The 16,645-nt window shown below is 61.0% G+C and overlaps 1 protein-coding gene across 21 annotated transcripts in view; it reads left to right on the top strand.

Annotated features, from left to right (window-relative positions):
* TRPM2 (transient receptor potential cation channel subfamily M member 2) overlaps positions 1–16,645 on the top strand; it is a 55,563-nt gene that overhangs the window by 9,757 nt on the left and 29,161 nt on the right. For 19 of the 21 annotated variants that reach the window (XR_006965632.1, XR_006965633.1, XR_006965634.1 and 16 more), the window contains 7 exons: positions 4,236–4,404; positions 4,918–5,098; positions 8,167–8,333; positions 9,642–9,822; positions 10,752–10,813; positions 11,829–12,029; positions 14,117–14,219. Coding sequence is in view for 17 of the 21 variants with exons in the window: in XM_047099070.1 (XP_046955026.1) it covers positions 4,236–4,404; positions 4,918–5,098; positions 8,167–8,333; positions 9,642–9,822; positions 10,752–10,813; positions 11,829–12,029; positions 14,117–14,219 (1,064 nt within the window). In the remaining 4 variants the exon portion in view is untranslated. Of the gene's footprint in view, positions 1–3,136; positions 3,903–4,235; positions 4,405–4,917; positions 5,099–8,166; positions 8,334–9,641; positions 9,823–10,751; positions 10,814–11,828; positions 12,030–14,116; positions 14,220–16,645 lie in introns of those variants that run through there. The other 2 variants (XM_047099082.1, XM_047099076.1) reach the window with 2 other exon arrangements.

Below are 16,645 nucleotides of genomic sequence, written 5' to 3' on the forward strand. Positions count from 1 at the left end.
GGTGGAGAAATGGAGAGCCAGAGCGTCTGAGCAGGGCAGCTCCGCGTCCTTCCCTGTGCCACCTGGCCCCCCATGTCCTTCCCCTGTGCCACCTGGCCCCCCATCCTTCCCTGTGCCACCTGCCCCCCAGCGCCCTTGCCCGAGCCACCTGCCCCCCAGCGTCCTTGCCCGAGCCACCTGGCCCCAGGCTCACCTGGCCTCGGACTGCTTGCTTGTCTCATCTGTCTCTCGTCTTTCAGGTCACTTGATACTAATGAGATGTTAGAACCTAAAAATTCACAATTTCCAATGTAAGGAGGTGTAGAGAACACACTTACCTCCTCTCTCTCCCGAAGCCCCAGTGAATAGCAGGAAAGGAGTGAAAAGGTCTCAGTCCCCGAACCTGAAGGACACGAGAGGGGAGGTCACAGTTAGAAGGAGGTGCTGAGGTGCTGCGGCGGGAAAAGCAGAACCGAGAGCGGGGAGTCCCGGGCGCGGGTTCTCCCGTAGCGTCGTCCAGGTGCCCGGCGGGCTGGCCCGCGTCTGTCGCGTGCTGCTTTGAGCCTGCACCACGCGGGGGCTCCTTACCCTTTTTACTCCGGAACCATCATAGATTTTAGGAAGTTGCAAAGATGCCACGGGAGCTCCCCGGGTTCCGAGCCTGGTCCCACCCCTGCGTCCTCTGCCCCCACCGCCCTGAGCCCCCGGCAGCCACGAGTCTGTTCTTCATGCCCGCAACCTTGCCACTTCGAGCACGTCACCTAAGGAATCCGACCGAAGTGACCGTGTCACTTTCCACCCAGCGCGATCCCTTCGCCATCCATCCGGGTTGTTGTGCGTATCGGCAGTCCTCTCCCCTTTGCTGCCAAGTGGTCGGTCACTCTCAGCTTGCCTCCGTCGTTGGAAGCGAGATTTTTGTAGACAATAAATAATCGGGTCTTACTCTTTCCATCCACTCTGCAAAACCTGTGTCTTTTCAAACTGGTGTATTTACGACACTATATTTAAGGTGAGTTTTGATGTTAGGACTCAAGTCCGCCATCGCATCTTTCCGTTTTAAGGTTTTTCTTTTCCTGCCTTTCCAGGTGACTTGAACATTTTTCCAGAGTTCCGTTTACCCGTTCTGTCATTCTTCCTTCTGCTGTTCAACCTTTCCACCGTCCATCCCTTCACTTCTGCTTAGAGAACGACCTTTATCCACCCTCGTAGGGCGGTCCTGTGGGTGACAGATTCCCTCCGTTTTCTTTCATCCGAGAACGTCTGACTGAGCCATGCGTCTGCTGAGTGTTCAATTCTGGGTTGGTGCTTTTTGAAAGCTGTTGTGCCCCTTCCTCCTTGTACTTCCTGAAAAAAAATTTTTTTTTTAAGTTTATTAGTTTATTTTGCGAGAGAGAGAGAGCGTGTGAAGCATGAGGGGAGGGGCAGAGAGAGAGAGAGAGAGAGAGAGAGAGAGAGAGAGAATCCCCAGCAGGCTCCACGCTGTTAGCGCAGAGCCCGACACAGGGCTCGAACCCATGAACTGTGAGATCATGACCTGACCCGAAACCAAGAGTCGGACCCTCAGCCGACTGAGCCCCCCCAGGCGCCCTGCTCCTGGTACTTCTTTCTGATTTCTGATGAGAAGTTGTTTGTTCTGTGAGTTACTTTGCCCCAGTAGGCAAAGTGTCATTTCTGTCTTGCGGCTTCCAAGATTTTTTCTTTGCCTTTAGTTGATACAAGTTTGACTTTAGTATCCTGGCACACATCTCTTTGGGTCTCCCTTGTGTGGCGTTCCCTAGATTCTTGAATGTAGAATTTATGACTTCTTTCCAAATGTGGGAAATTTGGCCACTTTTAATTTTTCTTTGCTATTATAGGTAGTGTTTTGTTTTGATTTCACTTTCTTTAATTGTTTTTAATGTTTATTCATTTTCGAAAGACAGAGATAGAGCGTGAGCAGGGTGGGGGCAGAGAGAGAGGGAGACACAGAATCCAAAGCAGGCCCCAGGCTGTGAGCTGTCAGCACAGAGCCCGACACGGGGCTTGAACTCACAAACTGTGAGATCATGACCTGTGCTGAAGTCAGACGCTTAACCAACGGAACCACCCAGGCGCCCCAATTTCACTTTCTGTTTGTTACTTCTGTATAGACATAAAATTGATTTATTTCTATTGACCTTGTATCCTACAAACTTGTTAGAGTTACTGTCAGTCTTACACCTTTTTGTAGATGCCCTAGGGTTTTCTACACACACAATTCCATCACCTGTGAATAAAGATAGTTTTACTTCTTTTCTTCTATATGTGCCTTTTCTTTCCTTTCCTTCCTTCTTTTCTTTTTCCTTCCCTTCCCTTCCCTTCCCTTCCCTTCCCTTCCCTTCCCTTCCCTTCCCTCTTCCTTCCCTTCCCTCTCCCTTCCCTTCCCTTCCCTCTTCCTTCCCTTCCCTTCCCTTCCCTTCCCTTCCCTTCCCTTCCCTTCCCTTCCCTCTCCCTTCCCTTCCCTTCCCTTCCCTTCCCTTCCCTTCCCTTCCCTTCCCTCTTCCTTCCCTCTTCCTTCCCTTCCCTTCCCTTCCCTTCCCTTCCCTTCCCTCTTCCTTCCCTTCCCTTCCCTTCCCTCTTCCTTCCCTTCCCTCTTCCTTCCCTTCCCTTCCCTCTCCCTTCCCTTCCCTTCCCTTCCCTTCCCTTCCCTTCCCTTCCCCCTATACCCTTTCCTCTCCTTTCTTTCCACCACCCCATTAGCTAGGACCTCTAGTGCCATGCTGAATAGCAGTGCTGAGGGTGGACAGCATCGTCTTGTTCCCAGTCTTAGTGATGAAGGGTTCAGCATTTTATCCTTGAGTATGATGTTAGCAGCAGGATTTTCACAGATGCTTTTGTACCAGGTTGAGGAAGTTCCCCTCTGTTCTTGCTTTGCTGACAGTTGTTATTACAACTGGGTGTTGAATTTGATAAAACACTATGCATCCAAGCAAACGATCAGGCGGCTTTTCTCCCTTATTCTGCTAATATGATAAACTGTGTTGATTGGTTTTTAAAAAAAAATTTTTTTTAACGTTTTATTTATTTTTGAGACAGAGACAGAGCATGAACAGGGGAGGGGCAGAGAGAGAGGGAGACACAGAATCGGAAGCAGGCTCCAGGCTCTGAGCCGTCAGCCCAGAGCCTGACACGTGGCTCGAACTCACGGACCGCGAGATGGTGACCTGAGCTGAAGTCGGCCGCTTAACCGACTGAGCCACCCAGGCGCCCCTGTTGATTGGTTTTTTAAGTGATAACCCAACCTCGCATTCCTAGGAAAGCTCCCATTGGGCCATAATTTTTTATTAAGTTTTTAATTTTAATTCCAGTGTAATCAGCATACAGTGTTAGATTGGTTTCAGGTGTGCAATACAGCCACTTCTGTACCTAACTCGGTGCTCATCACGGCTGGTCACAATTTCTTTACACGCGTTTCCGGCCCCGCCCTCCTTCTCTCGGCCCCGCCCCCTCTCCCTCTTCCCTTGGGGACTCTGTGACGTGCCTGCTCCCGCTTCCTTCACAGCTCTGAGGCTCAGAGCCTCTTCACGTCCTTGTTCATTTAGGTCTGTTTCTCTCTGGCGTTCGTGGTGGGTCATTGCTATGCTCTGTTTTCAAGTTCACGGATTCTTTCCTCTGCCACCTTCATTCTGTGGCTTAGTCCATCCACTGAGTTTTGAAAAGATTTTGGTTTGTTAGTGCATTCTTTTCAGTTTTTAAATTTCCATTTGATATGTCTTCCATTTCTTCGCTGAGAGTTTATATATTTTCCTTTTTTCCAAGTGTGTTCGTGATTCCTTGGTAAAGCAGTTTTATGGTAGCTGCCTTAACGTCCTTGTCAGATGATTCTAACAACAGCGTCACCTTGGCATCGGTGGCTGCTGTCTTTTCTCATTCCGGTGGAGATTTTCCTGGCTCCTGGTGTGATGGTGATGTTCAGTCTGAAACCTTGACCTTTGGGGTATTGTTATGAGACTGCATCCTGTGGTTTAGCAGGTCCCCTATGACGTGTCTGTGGGGGAGGGAGGCCCTGCCTCATTACCGCCACGTGGCAATGGGAGTCCAAGCCCTTCTCAGCCCGGGTTGACGCTCGGTGGGAAGGGGTGGGGGCATCAGCTCCCCTCTGGGCTTTCACTGACATGGCTCCTCCTCACAGCGGGGGGTGGGGTCCTGACTCTCTGCTGGGCCCCTGCTGACACCCCCCGCGGGGGGCATGGGGCACCTCCTTCCCTCCGCTGACCGTGACCGTGTGGTCTTTGCAGGAAGGTGGTGTGCGAGTGCGGCTACACACGCCAGCAGCACTTGGAGGAGGCTACCAGGCCCCACACTTGGCAGGGCAAGGATTGGGACCCAAAAAAGCATGTCCAGGAGATGCCAACGGACGCCTTTGGTGACATTGTTTTCACGGGCCTGGGCCAGAAGGTGGGGAAGGTTGGTCTCCACCCCTCCGCTGCTCTCGCTGTGACTCGCGTCACCCTTCCGTGACCTGAGGCGCCTCCGGAGAGGCCTCGAGCCTTGCCAGCACTAGAGACGGGGCGGCGGGGCTTCACGAGGCTCACAGGAGACCCAAGGGTGCCCTCGGGGTTCTCGGTCACCACAAAGCAGGGCGGGTGCGTCCCACAGCAGAGAGGCGGGGGTCAGAGGGGCGCCGTGAGTGCAGGCTGGGCGGAGGGGGCTGGAAGATGGGGCTGGTCTTCCCAGGGCGGCCTGTTGTCCCGCTGGGCCTTTGCCCCTTCCCCCTTCCTCTCGATCCGTGTCCTGCTTAGGCACGGCCGCTTCTGCTCACTGGATCTAGACCCAGGGTGGGGGGGCATCCGCCCACCTGGCTGGGCTCTCGGGCGGGCTGGTGGGGGGGTGCCCACAGCTGCCCTGCCGTCTCTAGGGCTGGGCTGGGCCCCCCCGCTGACACAGGGTCCCCCCTGCCGCCCTGTCACTTCCCTGCAGTACGTTCGCCTCTCCCAGGACACCCCGCCCAGCGTGATCTATCACCTGATGACCCAGTATTGGGGCCTGGACGTCCCCAACCTCCTCATCTCGGTGACAGGCGGGGCCAAGGACTTCAACATGAAGCCCAGGCTGAAGAGCGTCTTCCGAAGAGGCCTGGTCAAGGTGGCCCAGACCACAGGTAGCCCTCGGGGGCTGGAGCCATGGGCGGGCTGAGCAGGCAGCACCACGGCTGTTGGGACTAGGGGGGTCCTCGGGGGCCACCCAGGCCGTGCCCGGCCCAGTCGACTCCCCAGCCCTCGCCGGCCCACGGCGGCTGCCGCTGGGTGTGCTCGTGGGGCAGACAGGGCTCCAGCCAGCTCCCGAGAGGGACTCCCTGCTCTGCCCCCACGGGAGGCCTCGTTTAGCCGCGAGGTAACGGCGGGAGGCGGAGGAGGCTGGAGGGGGTCGTGTTCACCGTGGGGCCTTCGGGGAGGGTCTCCACGAACCAGACCCCTGTTACCTAACCCGTCTGTTCACCTCTGGGAGGGAGGGACAACGGTGTCCATCTTTACACATGACGTGACTGCCTCGGGGTCCCGTGCCCCCCAGGGGTGCACCCCCAGTGAGCACAGGGCAAGGCCCCAGGCTGCGTGAGCTCCACGCAGGCAGCCCCGGGTGCTCCCTCAGAGTGACGCCGGAGAAGCGGCCGTGCTGCCCGTGGCCTCCAAGGCGGCTACGCCGGGTTGGTTAAGGGCAGGAGAGCAAGGATTCTGGTCCGGGTGAGACTGGGCCACCCAGAGGACGCTGGCTTTAGGATCTGGTTTTAGCAGCACGTGAGGGCCGCGCTCTCCGTTTGGTCTTTGCCCTGAAACAGAGGCTCGGTCAGGGTCTCACTGGCCCGTGTCTTTTGGGGCTTCCGCAGCACGTGGGATTTGGTTAAATGCAGCCGACCATCCCCCAGGCACGCTTGTGACCTGCGCAGTGAGCCCATTAGGTGCTCACCTGTCCCCCAGGTAATCACAGGTGGTGGTTTTACCTCGTCTTGACAGTTATCTTTTTAGGGTTCGACAGCAAAGTCCTTGCTGTCACCTCCCAGCCCCAGAGCCAGGGCCACACGTTTTAGATGGTTCCCTACGGCAGCACCATGCACAGCTGGTTTCTAGGCACCGGGTTGTGTGCCGTGGCCGGCACTGCCCCGGTAGCAGGCAGCCCGAACGATAGAGAACTTCACCCCTTTTCCGAGGAGGCAGCTGCACGTCTACCCCGTGTCTCCTCTCATCCGGACACGGGCTGGAGGAGCAGAGCGCACTGGGGACCTGCTTTCTTCTGGCGGGCAAGGTGCAGCAAAGATGGCTGGTGCAGATTCAGGGCTCCCAGACCTGGTGTTCACGGTGCTCCCTGCACGCGATGCCCCGAACGGGTCCCCTGGTCACGGTGCTCCCCGAGTGCGATGCCCCGAGCGGGTCCCCCGGTCACGGTGCTCCCCGAGTGCGATGCCCCGAGGGGGTCCCCCGGTCACGGTGCTCCCCAAGTGCGATGCCCCGAGCGGGTCCCCCGGTCACGGTGCTCCCCAAGTGTGATGCCCCGAGGGGGTCCCCTGGTCACGGTGCTCCCCAAGTGCGATGCCCCGAGCGGGTCCCCCGGTCACGGTGCTGCCCGCGTGTGATGCCCAGAGCGGGTCCCCCGGTCACGGTGCTCCCCGAGTGCGATGCCCCGAGCGGGTCCCCCAGTCATGGTGCTGCCCGCATGTGATGCCCAGAGCGGGTCCCCCGGTCACGGTGCTCCCCGAGTGCGATGCCCCGAGCGGGTCCCCTGGTCACGGTGCTCCCCGAGTGCGATGCCCCGAGCGGGTTCCCCAGTCATGGTGCTGCCCGCATGTGATGCCCAGAGCGGGTCCCCTGGTCACGGTGCTCCCTGTGTGCAATGCCCAGAGCGGGTCCCCTGGTTATGATGCTCCCCACATGTGATGCCCCAAGAGGGTCCCTTGGTCATGGTGCTACCCAAATGCGATGCCCCGAGCGGGTCCCCTGGTCACGGTGCTCCCTGTGTGCAATGCCCAGAGCGGGTCCCCTGGTTATGATGCTCCCCACATGTGATGCCCCAAGAGGGTCCCTTGGTCATGGTGCTACCCAAATGCGATGCCCCAAGCGGGTCCCCTGGTCACGGTGCTCCCTGAGTGCGATGCCCCGAGCGGGTCCCCTGGTCACGGTGCTCCCCGAGTGTGATGCCCCGAGGGGGTCCCCTGGTAACGGTGCTCCCCAAGTGCGATGCCCCGAACGGGTCCCCTGGTCACGGTGCTCCCCAAGTGCGATGCCCCGAGCGGGTCCCCCGGTCACGGTGCTCCCCGAGTGCGATGCCCCGAGCGGGTCCCCCGGTCACGGTGCTCCCCGAGTGCGATGCCCCGAGCGGGTCCCCCAGTCATGGTGCTGCCCGCATGTGATGCCCAGAGCGGGTCCCCCGGTCACGGTGCTCCCCGAGTGCGATGTCCCGAGCGGGTCCCCCGGTCACGGTGCTCCCTGAGTGCGATGCCCCGAGGGGGTCCCCCGGTCACGGTGCTCCCCAAGTGCGATGCCCCGAGCGGGTCCCCCGGTCACGGTGCTCCCCAAGTGTGATGCCCCAAGGGGGTCCCCTGGTCACGGTGCTCCCCAAGTGCGATGCCCCAAGAGGGTCCCTTGGTCATGGTGCTACCCAAATGCGATGCCCCAAGCGGGTCCCCCGGTCACGGTGCTTCCCGCGTGCGATGCCCTGAGCAGATCCCCTGGTCAGGTCACACAGGGCTGGGAAGTGTGTGCCCTATCAGGGCCCCTGCAGGTCACATGGCAGTGGGCAGTGTGGCAGGACAAGTGGCCAGGAGCAAGGGTACAGTCCGCCACACTCGGGCCCCGAGAGCTGAGGAGAAGAAGGGACGTTTATGACTTGGAGTAGAAGAATTCAGACACATGCGTTCCGAGTGCAGGACAGGGAAGCAGCAGCAGGCGGGGGGTGGGGGGGCGGGGTGGGGGGAGAGGCCCACAGTCCCCGCTCCCGGCCGCACCACCTCCCTGAGCAAGGTGGGAACCCTCGGCCCCCAGAGCTGCTCCGTGAAGGCAGAATCGCGCTGTGGCCGCTTCCTCCGTGGTCCTGGTCCCGAGACTTACACCTGATGACGAGTTTGAAAGCCCCCTGAGCCGGGCCCCGCAGATGAAGGACAGGGGGCGTCAGAAGCACACGGGGCCGCGGGCATCAGGCGTGTGCGTGGAGGGTGCACAGCTCCGGTCCTGTCCCCAGGGGCCTGGATCATCACCGGCGGCTCCCACACGGGTGTGATGAAACAGGTGGGCGAGGCGGTGCGTGACTTCACGCTGAGCAGCAGCCACAACGAAGGAGAAGTCGTCACCGTCGGAGTGGCCACGTGGGGCACCGTGCACAACCGTGAAGACCTGATCCACCCCTCGGTGAGCTCGGCGACCTCTCCTGGTGGGCGGCGTCAGAGGGGGTGACGTGTAGGGCCCCCTGGGTCTGCAGGGGACGGGCCGCTGCCTGGGCACCAGGGTAAATGCAGCACGGAGAGAGGAGCCTGGACAGGGGTGCAGGAGACCGGGGCTCACGCCCAGCCGCACCACAGACCCCGATGGCCAGGGCGAGCGGCTGACGTGGCTGGACCCCCTTGCGATTACAGGATGGGTCCACGTAAGAGCCACCACGGGTCTTAGAAACACAGAAACGACTTAGCAGAAAGCAGGGGCGTGGCCGCCTCTGCGCGGCCAGAGAGTGTCGCGTTCTGATCCCAAAGCCTGACCTCTGAACCCTGTGAACCCGGCCCTCACAGGAGCCCTGAGCCCAGGCGCCACGGTGCTCTGGTTCTGGTAGTCATTACCGAGCCACCCAGGCGCCCCCCTTCCGTCCGGTTTCTGATCCGCGGTCCTCACTTCCTTCTGGGCCTTGGCTGGCGGCTCCTCAGTGTCCAGAGCTACGGACGCTCTGCCGGCGCGTCGAAGCCCGTCGAAGCTCGCTCTGCCCGCCCCCCACTCCCGTCTGGCATCACCAGGCGTGCCCTTGCACCTGTGCTCGTACCGCAGTCTGTTCAAGGCCCCTCGGACGTTGTCCCTCGCGTCCCCAGCATCCTTCCGGTCTCCGCCCGTTGCCCGGTTCCAAGGCCATCTCCACATTTGTGCGAGTTTCTTATGGCAACGCTCCACTTCCTGACTGTCAGATCTGTTCCGGTTTCCCGTGGCCGCTGTAACAGACGATCGCGCACCTGGTGGCTCAGAGCCGCAGAAATGCGTTCTCTCCCCTTCGGAGCCAGGGCTCCGGATCGGCCTCGCCTGGCCTGGATCCCGGTGCGGCGGGGCCCTGCTTCCTCCGGAGGCCAGCGGGGGCGGGGGGAGGGGGCAGCCGGTCCTTGCCTTCCGGTGGCCGCTGGCTTTCCCCGGCCGCGGCCACATTGCCCCGATCTCTGCCTTCACGGTCACTGGGCTCTCCTCCTGTTGTGGTCAAATCTCCCTCTGCCTCCCTCTCGGAAGGTCGCTGTGGAGACATATAGGACCCACCCGGATACTTCAGGATAAATCTTCCCCGTGTTACGATCCTTAACTTAAATCTATAGGGGCTCTTTTTCCAAATGAGGGAACGTTCACAGCTTCCAGGAATGAGGACTTCGTATCTTTGGGGGTCACTTTCCAGCCTACTAGGCCCCCATTTCCGGCATTCAAGATGCAGAACTCTCTGTCTGTCTGTGTCTGACTCTCTCCGGCCGTCCCCAGGGCGGCTTTCCTGCCGAGTACGTCATGGACGAGGAAGGCCAAGGGCACCTGACCTGCCTGGACAGTAACCACTCCCACTTCATCCTTGTGGACGACGGGACCCACGGCCGCTACGGGGTCGAGATTCCCCTGAGGACGAGGCTGGAGAAGTTCATATCAGAGCAGACAAAGGAAAGAGGAGGTGAGGGAGCCCCCATGTGTCTGCTGTCCCTCAGGTCATACGTAGACCACCGGTAGTCACTCTACACCACAGGCACGGCTCAGTCTGGAAATAGCAACGTGCATAACTCGGCCCTGACGTGTCTTCCCTCGTGGGTGAGATGGGCCAGGTTCCAGGACACGGGAAGGGCAAATGCACAGGATGTGAGGGGCGGAGAAGGGACCGGAATAGCAGCAGGTCCTAGCTCTGTGCCAGGTTGGGCGGGCCCCTTCAGAGCCATGGTGTTCAAGCTTCACCGCACGTCAGAGTCCCCGGCGTGCGGGGAGAACTTGCTCTTCTCCGTGCTCAGGTGAGGCTGAGGCTGCCGGCCCGGGGACCGCGTGAGAGCCCCGCTGTGTCCCAGAGAGCCTAGGTGGGGGTGTGGGGCCGGAGACACCAAGGCGGCACGTGGGGGGACGTTTGTTGCCCCGGAGAGATTTCTGAAGTCTTTGCAGGTGCCCTGGCTGCCGGGACGGATGGGGGGGCTCAGGGCGAGGGCTGAGCGACGGGACAGAGGATGGAGGTCCCGACGCTGTGCTCCCCTGCCATGTGTGTGGTGCCTGAAGCCCACCCGCTTGGCGTGCGCAGATTTGAGGCTCCACGAAAGGCATGCCGAGGAAAGCAGGCTGGTCGGGGTGGCCCCTGAGGCAGACAGCCATGCCTTCGCCTGCACCCCCAGAAAGGGAACAGGAGCAGAAGGTGGACGAGCCATCTCAGGGCTCGAATCTGCTCTCATTACGTAAAGCAGGCAGATCGTCCACTGACGGCCGAGCGTCAGCCTTTGAAAACCGCTCGGTACCAACTGCCGTCTCCATCGATGCCCCTGGAGCTGGCGGGAGGTGGGCAAGAGGGCCCCAGGGGGAGGGTCTGGGCCCCCGCATCCCTAATTCGGGGTTCATGCTTCGTCCTAGGAGTGGCCATCAAGATCCCCATAGTCTGTGTGGTGCTGGAGGGGGGACCCGGCACACTGCACGTGAGTACTGGCCTGTGGGGTGGGGATCTGAGGTGCAACCCTGCTGCGGGGGACACTCTGGCCCAGAGCCCCGTGACTGGCACCCCAGCGGGGTCGTTGGCAAGGGGGAGGGGCAAGGAGAAAGAGCGGTGACTGTGGGTGGGAAGGCAGCCTTCGAGGAGGTACCCTGCTGCGGGGTGGGGGGACACTGGCTCCGGGCCCGGGTGGCTGACCAGTAGGAGGGGCCGCAGGGGGACCCGCACGGCACCTTCTTGCAGGACCCCAGGGTGGCCACTCTGCACAGTTCTCGAAGTGCCGGCCCTCGGGCACCCCAGCCCCATGGGACTAGCAGCTAGACGTAAAGCAGGTTCCTCGGTGGTTTTAACACATTCTCCTTGATGGAGGAAGGCTGACCGCAGGGACACATGATGCTCTTACAGCCTGCAGGTTTGGGGCAGGAGCAAGGACATTGCATTTATGGGACTGGAGGAAATGTGTGTTCATGCTTAGGAATGGCAGGAGAGCTCCCCCATTTCAGACCCAGTCCCCGGGGGACAGGAATGCATCTGGTCCCCTGTCCCCTCCCCACGCGGGGTTCTCTGCACGGAGGCCCCGCTCCCTCACGGTCCGAGTCCCTTCCTGAAGTTGACCTCGTGCCGGGTGTCCAGGGGTCTCCTCGTGTGGCCCTGGTCTCACCCTGGGCCTTAACGAGGGAGCGAAACCGCAAGCCGGCAGCACGGTCCCCCGGGGACGGCTCCCTCACCCACACACCCGTGGGCCGAAACGCTGTAGGGCTCCCGTTCCGGTGGCCACGGTCCACCTGAGCAGTAGGCCTGAAGGAGCCGGTCTGTCAGGCGGACGCCCCTGTGTCAGGATTAGCGCCTTTCGCCCCCAGCAGCAGAGGCTGCCAGACTCAGTGTTTTCGCTTCATTTCTCAGTAGCCCCGTAGCCTTGACGCTGAGATGCCCGTGGTTGAGGGGTCAGAGCGGGGCGGGCGCTCGGGCCCCGGGGCTCACCGTGGGCCCCTGCGTTTCAGACCATCTATAACGCCATCACCAACGGCACCCCCTGCGTGGTGGTGGAGGGCTCGGGCCGCGTGGCCGACGTCATCGCCCAGGTGGCCGGCCTGCCCATATCTGAGGTCACCATCTCCCGGATCCAGCAGAAGCTGAGTGTGTTCTTCCAGGAGGTGTTTGAGACCCTCACCGAGAGCAGGATTGCGGAATGGACCAAGAAGGTAGGCACACAGGCACCTGCTGGCTCCCAGATGCCCTTAGCCTGGAATCAGGACCAGGGCCTAGAAACAGAGACCCCACGGGCCTGGAGCGCGCATGGATGTGATCTTGGAAGAGCGGGGGGCTTTGTGCCAGGCGGGGGCCCAGGGTGGACGGAAAGCCCTCAACTGAGGCAGCACATTGTCCTGCCCAGGGGGAGGGCATGTCTTGAACCTCTGTCCCCAGAACTGCAGGCTGGACTGGGGAACGGACGGGGCTGACAGCACAGCTGTTTGGGAGCGAGGACTGCCTGGGTCGGGGGGCAGGAGGCGGCTGTTGAGCCCAGCGCAGGGCAGAGGTGTAGAGGGCGAGCTTCAGGCGGCGCGGGGGCTGCCGGGTGACGGCCACGGGATCTGGCGCAGCCTCCAAGCCTGGTGAGCCCCAGGCCGCCCGGGCAGATTAATGGGGGCGTTTGAGCCCTGGCAAGCAGGGGGGCAGGGGGACCGTGAGGCCACAGGGGCCTGAGCGCGGCTCCTGGGGGCCGTGGGGTGTCTGCGCGCCCCTCAGCCGGAGGCGTCGGCAGGCGTGAGCCCATCCCGAGGACTCGCAGGTCCGGTGAGCGTTCCAGGGGACCGCAGCCCCGGTCTCCGGGGTGTTTGGGAGACCCAGTCCCCGGGGGCAGGCTGGTTATACTGCCTGGAAGCGGGGAGCCTCAGGTCATCAGGACATCCTCGTGAGGACCGGGCACGGCCCTCATCTCAGGTGTCCTGCTGGTTCTCTCTCGCCCTTTGGTTCTGGGGTAATTGTAGGTCCGTAGAATAGTTGCAAAGGTAGTAGAGCGCTTCTGGCCAACCGTTACCCAGCCCGTCCCGAGGGTCACATCCCGCAGAGCTGCGGTCAGAACTGAGAGACGAGCCAAAGCTCGCACTGCTGCTTTTGACGTTGGTCTGCTAATGTCCTTTTTCCGTCCCGGGATCCAAATCAGACTCTACCACGTTGCGTTTAGCCTTTTCCCTTTCATTATGCGCCCCCCTCCTTCCTCCTTCCTCCTTCCTTCCCCTCCCCCTCCTTCTTTCCTCCCTACTTCCTTCTTTCCCTCCTTCCTTCCTTCCTTTCTTCCTCCCTCCCTCCTTCCTCCTTCCTTCCCCTCCCCCTCCTTCCTTCCCCTCCCCCTCCTTCCTCCCTCCCTCCCTCCCTTCCTTCTTTCTTCCTTCCCCTCCCCCTCCCTCCCTTCCTTCCTTCCTCCTTCCTCCTTCCTTCCCCTCCCCCTCCTTCCTTCCTCCCTCCCTCCCTCCTTCTTTCTTCCTTCCTTCCCTCCCCTCCCCTCCCCCTCCTTCCTTCCTCCCTACTTCTTTCTTTCCCTCCTTCCTTCCTTCCTTCCTTCCTCCCTCCCTCCCTCCTCTCTCCTTCCCTCCCTTCCTTCTTTCTTCCTTCCCCTCCCCCTCCCTCCCTTCCTTCCTTCCTCCTTCCTCCTTCCTTCCCCTCCCCCTCCTTCCTTCCTCCCTCCCTCCCTCCTTCTTTCTTCCTTCCTTCCTTCCTTCCCTCCCCTCCCCTCCCCCTCCTTCCTTCCTCCCTCCCTCCCTCCTCTCCTTCCCTCCCTCCTCCCTTTCTTCCTCCTTCCTTCCTTCCTCCTTCCTCCCTCCCTCCCTCCCTTCCTTCTTTCTTCCTTCCCCTCCCCCTCCCTCCCTCTCTTCCTTCCTTCCTCCTTCCTTCCTAAGCCTGACGCTATTTAGCCAGCCACCAGATTGCAAGGATTTTCTAGAACGTCACCACAAACATTGGAAGAGAGACTGGGGGCTCTGGGGGTGGGCGGGCAGGCAAGGTGAGGAAGGGGGGAGGAGTCTCAAGTTCAGCGGTGTCGGGCGTTCTGCAGACAGTCTCGTGGCGGGCGGAATCCCTTACACTTGGGTGTGTTTCCTCCCGGCAGACCTCTCGCACACGTGGTGTATTTGGTCCTTACACGTCTTCGTCTTCACCGTGGGGAGGCGAGGTGGTGGCCTCGTGCCGGGGCGCTGGCTGTGTGTCCGGGGCCTCGATTCTGCGGGCGCCCCTCGAGGAGGCGGGGGGCCGCTCGTCACCCCAAACCTCACCTGGGCCGTGTCGGTTGCAGATCCAAGACATTGTGCGGAGGCGGCAGCTGCTGACCATCTTCCGGGAAGGCAAGGATGGCCAGCAGGACGTGGACGTGGCCATCCTGCAGGCCTTGCTGAAAGGTGAGGGTCGGGCAAGGTGGGGCGGAGGGAGAAGCGGAGGGGAGGTGCCCGGGGCCCCGAGCTTGGAGGCACCAAAAGACCCACCCCTGAGTCAGAGGCACCGGTCAGAGGGCAGCCGGGGGTGGGCCACGCCGGGCCCAGCTCACGGCCCCGCCAGGCAGGTGGGGGCCCGCAGCCGGGGCTGGGGGTTCGGGCTCCTTTCTCCGACTCACCTTCCTCAGCGGAGCCCGAGTGCAGCCGCACGAGTGGTCCCTCCGCGGGCATCGCAGCCGCCCGTACAGTGTCGGGGAAGGAAGAAGGCCTTGGGAGGCCTGCTGCTGACCTGCGTGCTTGCTCATGTGCCGGCGCTCCCACGGCCCCTCCTGGGCGATAGAGCTCCCGCGGCGGCCGCCCCTGGGCCAGCCCCTGGCCTGCCCTCCGCCCCACACTCCCCTCTCCCTCCGATTCTGGGGGACGGCAGGTGCCCCGCCCCTCCCGCTGTGGACGACGTCCCGACGCCAGGAAGCCGTCGTGCTGGCTCCTCACCCCCGAGGGACGCGGCCCGGGCGGAGCAGGGCGGCAGGAAGCTTTGCCGGGAGAGGGGGGCAAACCTGGGCTTGTTCCGTGGCCTCCTCCTGACGGAAGGACTCGGGATGGCACGTGAAACCTCACGGAGCCAGTGAGACGGTTAAAACCAGGACCGGGGCTCTCATTTGAAGACCCCCGTCCGGGGAGACAGAAGAACCGGGAAGAGCCGGTTGAATAGACTCAGAGCAGCTGTGCAGGAACCGGGACGCCACCAGAGACGCCGAAGGCCGGGAAGCCGCTGTGAAGATCCACGTGACCACAGGGGTTCGACCCTCCTGTTCACAGACGGGGCAGTGAGAGCGTCTGTCCCCTCCTTGCCTTCTTCCGTGAAGGGACCACGGAGCAGGAAGAGAGAATGCCAGGCTGCCACGTCTGGGAGGTGGTGACGAGGGGCCTGGGGCCCTGAGCGGGGGCATCCCTGCACAGCGCCGGGCGGGGGGGGGGGGAGAGGGACCCCTGCTCACGGCCAGGACGGAGCCCAGCGCCTGTTCTCCGAGTTCAAGAGCAAGTGAACATAATGCCGTGAATCGTGGTTTCTCCTGGGTGCGGGGGGAGCTGAGCGGGGAGGGCGTGCGGGCCTCTGGGCTGTGGGAATGTTTCATTTCTCGTTCGGGGCGGTGGTTACACAGGCGTGGCCGTCGGCCAAAAGTCACGGTGCCTCCCACGTGTGCCGGGGGCGGGGCAGGTCCTGGGGGAGAACGAGGGCATATTTATTTCTGGAAGCCAACACAGTGTAATTGGTTGTTCAGGGGAGAGGCGGTGGGCCTCTGGGAGAAAGTGGCTCTCTCTTTATTATGTGTGTAATAGATGAAAACAATAGAAATACGTATATGGTTTTTCAGTAACAATCCCCTTTAAAGGTTTATTTATTTTGAGAGAGAGACAGAGAGGGAGGGAGAGAGAGGGAGCAAGCAGCAGGGGCAGAGAGAAAAGGAGAGAGAATCCCAAGCAGGCTCTGTGCTGTCAGCTCAGAGCCTGATGGGGCTTCAACTCGTGAACCGCGAGATCATGACCTGAGCCAAAACCAAGAGTCGGATGCTTAACCGACTGAGCCACCCGGGCACCCCAATGACAACCCCGTTTAAAAATCAACTCTATCGAGGTTATGGTTTAAAGAAGGTGACGTCCCCCATCCTGGGTTTACTGCCGGATGCATTTGAGCGGGTGCGTACCCTGCGTACTGATGCAATCCAGATACAGGACAGCTCCCCCCACCCCCGAGAGCTCCCTCGTGCCTCTGTGTGCCTTGGGTAACCATCTGTCTGCTTTCTGTCCTTGGAGACGGTTTTGCCTGTGCTAGAAACTCACAGAAATGGAATCATACACTCGGTGTTCTTTTGTGTCTTGCGTCGGCTCCGAGCAGCACGTTTGAGATTCTTCCGCGTGGGCGTGTGTCAGAGCTCTGTTCCTTTCTACCGCTGAGTGTTATTTCACTGCGCAAGGGTACGACCGCTCGCTTCTCCACCCGCCTGTCTCTGGACCCGAAGGCCGCCTCCGGTGTGGGGCTCCGATAAAAGCTGCAGTTTGTTCCCGTTTCTCTCGGGTCCGCATCTCGGGGAGTGGAATTATGGTTCTCTGTGGCACGGGCACGTTTATAAGAAACCGCCCAACTGTTTTCCAACAAGATGGCACCGCCTTCCCTCGTTGCCAGCCGTGGACGTGGGCTCTAGCTTTTCTGCGTCCTCACCGGCGCTTGGCAGGGTCAGCGTTTTAAACTGAAGCCGTCCTAGTGGGTGTGAAGTGACAGCTCGGGGTGGTTTGGCTCTGCGTCTCTCTGATGGCCGGTGACACGGCGCGTCTCTTCCTGGGCTTCTTGGCCGCGAGTTAGCATCCGGGGGACGTGCCTTTCAGATGGTCTG

The sequence above is a fragment of the Lynx rufus genome, unplaced genomic scaffold, assembly GCF_022079265.1.
Source record: "Lynx rufus isolate CCGP_SWC_20201006 ecotype Redwood Valley unplaced genomic scaffold, mLynRuf1.p SCAF_5, whole genome shotgun sequence".
NCBI classification, from domain to species: Eukaryota; Metazoa; Chordata; class Mammalia; order Carnivora; family Felidae; genus Lynx; species Lynx rufus.